The sequence below is a fragment of the Echeneis naucrates genome, chromosome 13 (genome assembly GCF_900963305.1).
Source record: "Echeneis naucrates chromosome 13, fEcheNa1.1, whole genome shotgun sequence".
In the NCBI taxonomy this organism is placed as follows: Eukaryota; Metazoa; Chordata; class Actinopteri; order Carangiformes; family Echeneidae; genus Echeneis; species Echeneis naucrates.
The window spans coordinates 2,639,486-2,651,191 of NC_042523.1; the positions used below are offsets into that span (position 1 = coordinate 2,639,486).

General features: G+C 39.3%; 1 protein-coding gene across 2 annotated transcripts; it reads right to left on the reverse strand.

Moving 5' to 3' along the window:
* Positions 1 to 2,160: 2,160 nt before the first annotated feature.
* Positions 2,161 to 11,243, reverse strand: LOC115052740 (papilin-like). 2 transcript variants are annotated; one of them, XM_029517042.1, is made up of 10 exons: positions 10,689 to 11,243; positions 7,158 to 7,328; positions 6,025 to 6,084; positions 4,785 to 4,808; positions 4,276 to 4,437; positions 4,117 to 4,170; positions 3,834 to 4,001; positions 3,714 to 3,752; positions 3,426 to 3,519; positions 2,161 to 3,309 (listed from the first exon to the last, which is right to left on the reverse strand). In XM_029517042.1, the coding sequence occupies exons 1-10, from the start codon at positions 11,107 to 11,109 to the stop codon at positions 3,219 to 3,221; spliced, it is 1,284 nt and encodes a 427-aa protein (XP_029372902.1). In that variant the 5' UTR covers positions 11,110 to 11,243; the 3' UTR covers positions 2,161 to 3,218. The 2 variants fall into 2 exon arrangements, with proteins under 2 accessions (XP_029372902.1, XP_029372903.1); XM_029517043.1 differs by lacking the exon at positions 6,025 to 6,084.
* Positions 11,244 to 11,706: the final 463 nt, after the last annotated feature.

Genomic DNA, 11,706 nt, shown 5'->3' on the forward strand with positions numbered 1-11,706 from the left:
AATAAGTTTGTAGTTTGATGTGAAATTGGACATCTCTTTTGGTTTTTTCGTATGTCATTATTGAAGGTTTTGTCGACGTTGCTTAAAGTTAAAAACGCCTTTTCCTTTACAAATCGATGGGGATGGAATCTGTGAAATCAATATTTTGATACTCACAAGCTACTCATTTGGTGTAGATTTATTTTCAGAAAATATCTATACCTGTAAAATATGAGAGGCTCATTCATATCAAGCGTGGTAAACGCTATAATTCCTTTCATAGCTGCGCTAAATAGACGCAACATATTTAGCGAGTCTGTCAAATGATCGTGAGACACAAGAGCCCAGCAAGCATGCACTACGCAGCTTCCACCACTAATTGTGTATCCAGGCATGGACGATTCTAGAATCAGAGCTTTCGGGGTGCTGAGCAATCAAGAGTGCTGGCCGGCCAGGCAAGATAAATTTCACAGTTTTGTACATTTTAACACAATATTTAAATGCTGAGCTACAGCAAATGAGGAATGGATTGGAATCATAAAATAAATCTATAACATAGAAAAGCAGACTTTATCCCTGAACATATGTATGGACAAATTTACTAAATTCTGGAAGAAGACAACTCATTTTGATAGAGCAGCTCCTCAGCATATACTTATACATATAAACAGTATATATGTATGTTTGTGGAGTAAAACAGCCCCCTATAGTTAGTACCAAAAATGGATCCTAGTCTTATTTTTAGACTTTTATTTGGAATGCAATGCACAACATGTAAAACACATTAACAGAAATTGACTTTTTCAATGTTTGTCTCAGCCTTTTCCCTAATTGTCTGTATTATGTCATACAAGTACATACATAAAAATCAACTTCTCAAAAAAAGAAAAGTGCTTGAAATCTCCCAAATAATAATGCTAATACTAATAATAAATAATAAAATAATAAAAGAGAGGCAACCTTGCCCAAGGTACAATGTTGACTGTACACCTGTAGCGTTTCTTAGCAAGAAAAATATGTCAGCTAACTCCTACCTAACAACATAAACAGTGATCTGAGACTCAATGCAGCAGAAATAAGGACAGGTGATGATAATAATGTATTGGTATTGAGTGGTAGAAGTAAAGACATATGTCACATATCTGGGTTTATGCCAGGTGCTTACTCCTCACACTCTCGAAGGGCATTGTTATCACTCTGCAGATGAAGCGCTCAGAGCCGGCGAGAGGAAAAGGTTGGAGGGATGGGGTGGATCAAACCATTTTCAAAGCATGGGGCGGTGCTGCTGTATTTTTGTTGTTGCACTGTGAAAATTTAACATTAAGGCATCCCAACACAAAGCAAACATTTTCATAATTACATATTTTGTAAGGCTTTTAATATTACATTATTTTACTATCATTTAATCATAATATTTTGTATTTGTATTTTTGCTATTTTATTCAATGCAATTTGAACTCTTTTGCAATAAATTTGTTATTTATGGCTGGTATGGGCCGTGTTGTCTGTCTCCAAGTGTAACTTTTTGTTTCTCTTTGTAAAATATCCCTTTCACTGACTCAAGTTTATATGAATCACTCACCAAAGTGAATTGATCATTTGAGTTATTTGAATCACTGAGTTAGTTGACACACAAACTCTGCTCAGTCCCAGTACTCATTGATTTCATACTGTTAAATCTTCTGATTTGAAACAGGAACATGATCAACTTCATGACATTTTGAAGGGAACCAAGTCACAGTTGCAAACTGTTTTTGTTTTTTTGCTGTGTTTCACTCACCAATGCATGTGCCACAAAGTTTTTTTTGGGTGTTGCACGTATAACATATTTCACAGTCGCTTTATTTACGCAAAACCTTATACAAAGGATAAATCCAAAACATGGATCTTGTTGTCAGAGCACAGTGATGCATCTGTTACTCAGTGACTTGTGTCATTCGTGAATGTCACAGTCGCACAATAGTGACAATAGTCTTCTGTTTGCAGAAGCTAACGGTAGCAGGGACGAGTCAAAAAGTTAACAGCAAGATGACTCTCGAGTTTTGAACGATTCATTCTGGAATTGCAGATCACTGACATGCAGCAAAAGTTCCCAGCTGGATCTGAACCCAGGACGCTGTCTCTCCACGCCATGCAATTGAGGGTCTAGGCTTCTACTTTATGAATCACAAATCTGGTGGATATGGTGGAAATAACTGATGGAAATGTTTATTAAGAAAACAGAGTCAATAGAGGAGACAACTTTACTTAAAAATCCAGGTAAAAATCACAGGCCAGAATGTAACACCAGAAGTACTTACTGTGCCATTGATTCGTCACATTAAATTCAAAGTGACAAATTTGCTTAATTATCTGTAGATTCAAAAACGTAAACAAAAAACAATCTTAATGTTTCATATTTATTCCCAGAAAATAACTGAATAAATTAAAATCCTAAAAAAAATAAATCACTAGAGAAATAAACTTTTTAATGTGTTCTACATTTCTTTGCCATCAACACTTGATTATAACTGATTTCCAATCATTTTATAATTAGTTATTTTTTAACCAGTTTCAAAAAGTTTCCTTCACAAGGTTAATGCAGTTCAATCAGGAGTGCAAGTGTTCACATCTGTCCCTGACACTCTGAAAAACTTGTGTCCCCTGTGACTGCACGCACACCCCACCCACAGTGATGCCACACACATATCTAATAATGAAAACTGAATAATGAAAAGTATAATCAAATGGTATGATCAGTAACATCAAATGATTATATATATATATATGTGTTCAGATTTTAAACTCATCAGAAAACATAGAAAGGTGAATTCGAGCAGGTGTCTGTTAAATATCAGGACTTTACAAGAAGCAATTTTAGACTTTGGGAACTCCAGTACAGAGCTGCAGTCAGGGTATGGTTAGCTGAGCTCTGAAGCGCACTGATTCAAATGAGTGGCTTCCTTATCAGATGCCTAGCTGATCATTTGGAGAAGAGAAACATCTAAAACATGCAGGGCAATAGCCCTCCAACACAAGTTTGTGTGTGTGTATCTATGTATACACGCATATTGGGCAGTGTTTCACCTTGCAGTTAATGAAACAAGAGTTATGACCTCCTAATATGTGGAGTTAGAGAAGGTGAAAGTGAGCTCATCTGAGGATGAGTCAAACTTAATTTCATAGTCAAGTCAAAAGTCATAATATCACAGGAGTACACTCTCTATACTCTCGGCAAACTTTGGGTCCAGGCTCTTGCCTCAGGCCTTGTCAGGTTTGGGACTTTCTGGGACAGTCAGAGACTCCACAGAGGACTGTTCATCTAGATCTGGAAGGAGCTCCTCCTTATCACTGAAGACCAAGCAAGTAGTAGAAACACATCATTAAAAGTATTAGTGATGGTTTCATCGTGTCTCTGATTCAGCAGGTGTCAGTTGCGACACTAGGGTTGCACAGGGCAATCTTACCTAACAGAAGACAGACGGCGGGACAGACGGCGACGTCTCAGCAAGATGAGGACGAGTGTCACCAGCAACAGAGCCGACAGGGCTGCCAGAGTGACTGCAGGAGAAAAAATGAAGATAAGAGCACTTTGTCATACATTAGGCTACTATTATGAAATGCCTGTGTGAAAGACTGATTTTGAAACGCAGATTTGGACATTCAATATGGTTTTATTAATTTTATTAATTAGTGTCTGTAGCACAGTAAATTCAAGATGTTTTATTTGATAGAACAGTTCACATGAAACCCACCTGAAAACCAGATGTTACGAGGCTGACTTTCAAAGGAACCTGGAAGAGAAGAACTACATCAGGGCAGTTCAATTGGGGTAACCTTGCTTCTAGAAATCAAACGAAAGTTTTCAATTTTACCGCCTTTGCTGCAGCGGTTCATACAGTCCTGTTCTGTGTCATAACGGTTCTGGTTTCCTCTGCAACCACCAAACACAAATGTCTGGCAGGTGTCTGTGTCGTGGTTGTAAAAGAATTTGGTGAAGGCAGCACGACAAGGACCAGGATCAGAGGTCACCATGCACTGATCTGATACCGAGGGACAATGACGCAAAGAGACAGACAATGGAGAGTCAGAGGGGAACATCATTAGTTTGTCAGAACTTCACATCTATTAATATTTTTGTGTTGAACAGTTTCTCACATTTGTATTCGTCGTCATCAGCTGAGGACCTCTCAGAGGACGGCAGGATTGACACTAACCAATAGTGAAAGACATCTGTAGTTAGCACTTAACCCCTAACTGTAAAGGGACAGACAGATATATCTCACCTGTACAGCCACGGACCGATGTATTAGTTACCTGAACATGTTTCCATGCAGCTCTCTTTGCTGATGTAGTTATTTTTATTTCCCCTGCAGCCTCCAAATATGAAAGGCTCACATTTCTTGGTCTTACTGTTGTAGTACCAGTGGTGAAATGCAGCCTTGCAGGGGCCTACCTGAGGCTCCACTTCACAGCTCTCTAATTGGACATGAAGGCATAGAAAGACATGTTAAGTTTGCCCTCATAGTTTCTTTAATTAATTAGGTCTGTATGTTTTCATGCAGTTGCTAAACATCTGGAATGTTTTTTTTTTTTTTTCGAAAGACAGAAAAAACATTTACAGATTCATAATGAGACAAAAACCAAGTAAATCTTCACGCAAATATGCACATCCTCACAGCAACACAGATATAGAGAGACAGAGACATTAGCTCTGACATTAGGTGTGATGATGAGAACTTAGGTTTAAGTCCGGATCTCTTTGTTTCGCTTTCTGAAAACTGCAGTAACAGTAGATGATGTTGGAAGGTAAAACTGAAACCTACCAGTATATTGATCAGCAGACATCACTGTTGGAGAGAGAGAGAGAAAATTAGTGTGAACACATGAATAAGGTGGTGTTGTCAGGATAAACTTCCTGTTGCTTCAGTGCTTCCTTTTTCTCTCCTTCAAGCTGATCATTTATGGAACATAATTTAGTATTAATCTGCATTGTTGGTTAATTTAACATATCCAGGCAGACAAATATCTAGTGCAGGAAGTGAAGTCAGTTTGAATGGTGCTGGTTGTTGACATCTAATATCTACATATATCTGAGGCCTATATCTTAAAGCTGGATTTCATTTTACAGGGGTAACTTCCAGGTTAATCCTGGGTTTTCAGTCTCATGAAGGCGTTTTACTTTCTATTGGGATAAATTGCCATGGTAACTTAGATGGAATGCCTAACCTGCCCCGGAGCAGGTTAAGATCAGGAGAAGAGGTCAGCAGGTATATATTAGATGGCCTACTGACCAATCAGTCCTCTTGCAACCCGTTCTACCCATTCTCAGACCAGCCTGTTGATGTGGGCGATAGAAATGTAAGGAGCTTTCAAGACAGGGAAGATTTCATGACCAACTTAAAACACTTGATTTCCCAGACGTGGTTAACAGGCTTGCTTCCAAATTTGCTTTGCTCCACTGAAGAAAGAAATTAAATAATGAGGTTAAAATTATCAAAGAAGTGAGGAGGGGGGAAAAAAAGCAGAAATTTCTGGAACATACATAAGGTAAATGTTGGGATTTAATATTATAATCCTGGGAATTTAAGCAATGAGGGAGTCAGCAATTTTTTTGCCAGCATTTTTTGTGTCTTCTGGCAGCTGCACCTGCGTTATTTTTGAATGAATCATGGACTTATAGTCTTCATATGTTCAATATCATAGTATCATAGTCACACTGTGAAATATGCACCTTTTTGCATTTTTTTCCATGGTCTAATTGGTCGCATGTAGCAAAACCTTATATGCAAACATGCACTGATCTAGATGGGAAATCCTTGGCTCTGTTTGTTTGTGAAATGCTTATCAGGATTGCGGACTTCTAGGTAAGTGAAGCCCAATAACAAAAAGACATCCTGGCCATGTTTAATCCAGCCTCATGATACAGGCCCCTTGATCAGCAGCAAGAAAGGAAGTGATGTCATTAAATAAAGATACAGTGGCATTGAAATGCTAGGGCAATAACTGGTTAGTTAATTTGTGTAATCAATAACTGGCAAAATCAATAAGATGAGAGATTCTTACTTGGATTGAAAGACTGATCATGGGGAGGAGTACGAGTGGACTCATCAGGAAGAACTGAACCTACACACACACAGTTTAACACATTTCAAAAAGACACAACAGACACTGACACAGTTGGACCCAGCACCACGAATATGTCCCACAATTCAATAATAGACAGATGCAGTAAGGAAATATTGAGTTATCAGTGCATTCACGCTGAGTCCAGTCTGGGTCATCTCGTGATTTTTGAGGGGTCAGCATGCTACTAAATATTAAAATGGGTAAAGTTCCTTGTTTACTGCATTTGCTACAGTGGCTCATACACTGATCCACCATGTCATAATGGTTCTGGTTTCCTCTGCACACACCAAACACAAATGTCTGTGTCATGGTTGGGGGGGAGGAAAAAAAAAAAAAAAAAAAAAAACTTGGTGAAGACAGCATGACAGGCTGTCATAACGGTTACACACAACAGACCAATACGGACAGAGTTGACTTCAAGTTGTGGTGCTTTTCTAAATCTAAAATAAACAGCCAGGGAAGCTGATCATTAACACCACCCAACCACCCACACACGACACAAAAGCAGAGCTGTCATTAGACAATAATGTCACACACAGACACATGCTGGGGTGAAGTAGAAAAAAAGAAATTGTTGGGCTTATTAAAATGACAAGCAGACTGTCTCTGTGGCCCCAGGGCATTTCTGGTCAATATATTTGGATTAACTGTACAGTTGAAAACACACACTGACACAATTGTTTAAAAACACAACAGATTGTGTGTGTGTGTGTGTGTGTGGTGTCAAATTACTATTGTCAAACTGGTTCTGTCAACTTTGATCCTCAAGATTCAAAACAAGCTTCTACTGATATTTATCAGCTCAGAACTTCCCTTATTTTACAGCTTGAAATTGCAGCTTCCTGAAGAGGACTAGTGTTTTTGTAGGAGAAAAGGTAAGTTTATTGGAAAACAGGAATATGACTTGAGTTTATCTAAAAGAAGACTGGTGTTTCTCCACAATCTGATTGCGCAGGCCATTCAGATTTCATTTTATTTGGGATTCAGTAATTGTGTCAGTTTTAATAAAAGGCAACAGAGAATCCCAAAACAACCTTTAGAGAAAGAGGGTCACAGATCAGGTCTGTTACCTGTGACTCCATTGCATGCGGCCTCACATGCTTCCCGGGATTCAAAGTTGTTTGCATTGGCATTACAGCCGCCATAGATGAAGCTGCGGCAACGCTGACTGGTCACATCATAGTAGAATTTTGGAAATGCTGCCCGACAGGACCCAACCTTCATTGGCAAACGACAGCGAACTGAAGACACAGAGGGAGAAATAGTGAACACAGCTCGTTTTGCCCTGATTGCTCTGATGTCATCAAAAACTAGAATACTGTGGTTGCATAAATATATACACCCCTAAACTATTACTTTGCTGAAGCACCTTTTGATTATATTACAACTCTTACTCATTTTGGGTATCAGCATGTACATCTTGACTTCAGAATAGTTGCTACCAGTCTTCCTACTCCTTTTAGCAAAAATGCTCCAAATCTTTCAGAGTGCAAGGGGATCTCCTTTACATAGCCCTCTTCAGATCCCCCAAAGGTTTTCAGATTCAGGCCTGGGGTCTGGCTGGGCCTTTACAAAATGAAAATCTTATGTTGAAGCCATTCTTTTGTTGATTTTGGTGTAATGCTTTGGGTTGTTGTTTTGCTGAAAAATGAGATTCCTCTTTATCTTTCTGGCAGAATCATTAAGGTTTTGTGCCAACATTGAGTGGTATATGAAATTTTTCATAATTATCGCCACCTTGACTAAGGTCCCAGTTCCAGCTGAATAAAAAGCACCCCAATGTATGATGCTGCCACCACCATGCTTCAGGTTGCGTTTGGTGTTCTTTTGGTGATCAGTGGTGTTGTTTTTATGTCAAAATGTTCAACCTTGGTTTTATCAGACCATAAATACATTGTCCCATCTACTTTTGATGTTCTTCTTCATAAGGCTTCCATCTCACCAACCTTCCCCATAACCCACACATATGAAGAATATGGGGTATATATTGTTGTCTCATGTAATAGACACCGAATACTTGCCAAAAATTCCTGCAGCTCCTTTAAGGCTGCTGTTGGCCTCCCTTGCAGCCCCCCTAACCAGTTTTCTTCTCATATTTTTCCTCAATTTTGGAGGGACATACAGTTCTTGGTAATGCTTCAGTTGTGCCATATTTTCTCAACTTAATGATAACTGGCTTCTCTGTGTTCCACGGTATATCTAATACCTTAGAAATTCTTTTGTACACTTCTCATGACTGATACCTTCTGACAATGAGAACCGAATGCTTGGGAATCTCCCTTCGAACTAGTGCTGTGCACACGAACACCTCTTGAAGAAAATGGAAAAAGAAAAAAAAAAAAAAGAAAAAAATAAAAGGGGGGGGGGGGTGAGGCATAGTATCTGGACAAGACCAATAACATAAATACTTCAGACCGCATTATTGCATGCACCTCCTGATATTCTTTATTGACATTCTGAACATTGCTGCAGTTTGACAAGCTTGTTTACTAGAAAGAATGCACTGCTCCAGAACTGCAGTTGGTATGTTAAATGTTCACTGTCCCGTTCCTTGTATGTGTTGTTGTGTCTCAAGCGGTGGAGTACTTCTTTGAAATTCAATATCTTGGTCGGAAAGTGCAGAAGTAAGACCAACAACTGAATCGAATGCAACTGGACTTAGGACTTAAGTTTGTCAAAGACGTTTTGCCTCCTTATCCCAGGGGCTTCAGTTTCGAACACATCAATCAGACTAGTGAGGACTAGTCAGACTGATGCGTTCCATATGACTATAACCTGGATGAATGAGAACATGCACAGAAAACACCAACAACTTCAATAATTTTGCTTTACACACTGCATGCTCTGGATCAGCAGGTCGCACTTCCTCATACTCTGAAAGGTCTAAAATGTCTTTCACCAACTCCCAAGAAAGTTAAACCACATGCTGCGTAGCTGCAATGTTTTGAAAGACTTCCAGATTTAACAAAAGCAATATTCAGCTAAATTTGCATTAGCCCCGCCCACTGACTTTGTTGGGTGAGTTTGACAGATACAATTAATTCATTAAGTACTGCAACAGGACCATGAAATAATTATATACATTCTTACATTAAGGGAACTGGTATTTTAATGCATTAATGAAACATTTAAGTATTTATTTCCTATTTTAAGTGATTAATTTAAGTAATTAGATTTATTTACATATTTTATTTGGCCCTCCATAATCAGAGGCAATTTAAATTATGGCAGGTGTGCACTTACTCCTATTTAACATGAATTTGAATGTGATTGGTTAATTCTGAACACAGCCACATTCCCAATTAAAAGAGGCTGTACACACTTGTGCAACCACATTTTGATACTTTCTTTTTTTTTGTCTTAACTGAGGTGAACAGGTTACAGGCCACAAAAACGTTTTGAAATTATTTATTACTAAATCTATTTCCATGCAGGAACAACTTTCCAGTTGTCAGAGAACTCCAGTGTTGGGTTTTCAGGTGTTGTCATATTTCCCCTCACAGGTGTCCTTTTCACAGATAAAAACCAGAGTGACTGGTCTGACCTGAAGATCCAACCCTGGAGTTACCCTGTAAATTCCTGAGCGAGGAGCATTTCTTCCTTCCTGACATGACTCAGTATCCACTTGGATGGGTACAAAGGTACATTCACTTATATTATTCTTTATGTTGACAGTTATTGATTCTTAATCAGAAACACAAATGTCATCACAAAGCTCAGCACTTCTTTATGTTTCATATTAAAAGCCGTCACAATATGTCTGACACTAAAAAACATTCAAATAAAAAGGACAGCCTGCATTCCTAGAACTCAGGGTAAATGTGGTTGTAATCAGAGCTAATGAAATATTGTATTAAATGTGTGGGGCACAGACTGAGAGGGTCTAATGCTCCAAACATGGTTCTGGCTCTCAGGTGTCAAGAGGAAGTAGACTGTAGGTCTACTTCCTATTCAGGTAAGAACAGCAAAAGGTTGAACAAACTTAATCTTTTCTCAAACTTCTGGAAGATCAAAATCTGACAAGGATCATGTTATATAATAAAAGACACTTGATGAGACTTGATCCATTTTCTATTACATAAGTATAAAACTACTTGTGGCTGTGGCTACTACACATCATCAATTGTTTATTAAGGTTTTGACAGCTGTTTAAATGAACTGAAGTTTGCATCTGTAAATCTGGACACTGACATGTACGGTGGGGCCTGAAGGGGCCAGGGCCCAAACCTACAGAAAACCTGAAAAGCTATCTCAAATAAGATTGTTTTATGAAAACCTGATGTGACTCCTCCATAATCAGTCTAAGCTGTGAACAACAGCAGACGCTAAAGCTGAAATAACTTTAATCTTAGAGAAATCAGGACAGATTCAAACCCTGATTCAGAACTGGGTGGTTTCTGTGTAGTTACATTGATTGATTGACTGATTGGTTGATTGATGGATTCATTGATGACACTGTGTAACACTTTTTGTAAAATAAAAGGAAATTTCCTCCATCAATCAGGTCATCTTCATCTCACTTGATTAATCACTGACTGCCTATATATGATCAATGATCAGCCCCACAGACTGATTGATTCTACGAATGTTGCACATCTTACTGTTGTTGGTCTCGTTGCTCGGCGGCTCCTGGAAGTTCTGCAGCGGAACGATGTGTGGCTTCGCATCGGCCGCCTCCCTCCTCACGGTCCTCCGATAAACCTTGAACTGGGAACTAGGCTGGAGTACGCACGCATCCCGCCCCGGGGCCCCGCAGCTCACCAGCTGGCACTGCGGACTTCCGTCTGCCGGGTAACCCACCAGGGCTAGGTCACAACCCGGCTGGCCGCAGCACGCTGCCCGGCAGCTCTCCGGGCTCGTCACCTCCGCCGGCCCATCAAGTTGGAGCACTTCGACGCCCTGAGCGCCCAGGTCCACACCCTGCTCTGGATCAATGCTTTGGTCCCAGTCACACTCAATAGCCAGGCCGGACCAGACCAGGACACAGAGCATCAGAAAGCCCACTCTGAAATGTCTGCTCATTTTACCTCTTAAACAGGATCTGGATCTTCATATAGATTTAATCCGGATTGCGTTTCTTAAAATTTAACTCCTTAATCGGATTCTCCGCGGGAACAATGAGCCACTTCCTGGTTCAGCGGATTTTTGTTGTCGCAGATAAAATTACCTGAGCTACAGGTGCAGCCACGCCCACCTGACGTTACGTCTCACACAGGAAAAGGCTTCCAAGTTGAGAAAAAAATAGCACCGAAGTCTAACGAGATGATTGGTCGTTTTGATTATATCGGTAAACTGGTATTTGGTGTTGTTTTCATTGTGAGTGAGAGATGAGTCAACAGTGTTACTTCACAATTGCCTAACTTATTTATGTACCAGTATTTAAAACGTTTTGACCGTTTTCCCTTTACTGGGACTTTCATTTCTACAGTTTTTTCCTAATTAATTTTATTTTTCTTTATCCTGAATATTATATCTATAATATAAATCAAATGGACACCTAACATAATAAATCAAACACAGAAAAGATTGTAATGTCTGTACTTCCAATTTGCAAGCGCTACTTTTGTATTGTTTTATTTCTCCCAGTTATTTGTGTGTGTCAGTGTTGCCAGATCTCGC

What these genes read in the sequence shown, in the direction of transcription:
- LOC115052740 (XM_029517042.1), bottom strand. Translation starts at nt 11,109, where the DNA reads ATGAGCAGACATTTCAGAGTGGGCTTTCTGATGCTCTGTGTCCTGGTC. An exon ending in GTCTGCTGATCAATATACTG is followed by an intron (nt 4,438 to 4,784) that starts GTAGGTTTCAGT and finishes ATGTCCAATTAG; the next exon opens with AGAGCTGTGAAGTGGAGCCT. An exon ending in CGCCGTCTGTCTTCTGTTAG is followed by an intron (nt 3,310 to 3,425) that starts GTAAGATTGCCC and finishes CTTGGTCTTCAG; the next exon opens with TGATAAGGAGGAGCTCCTTC.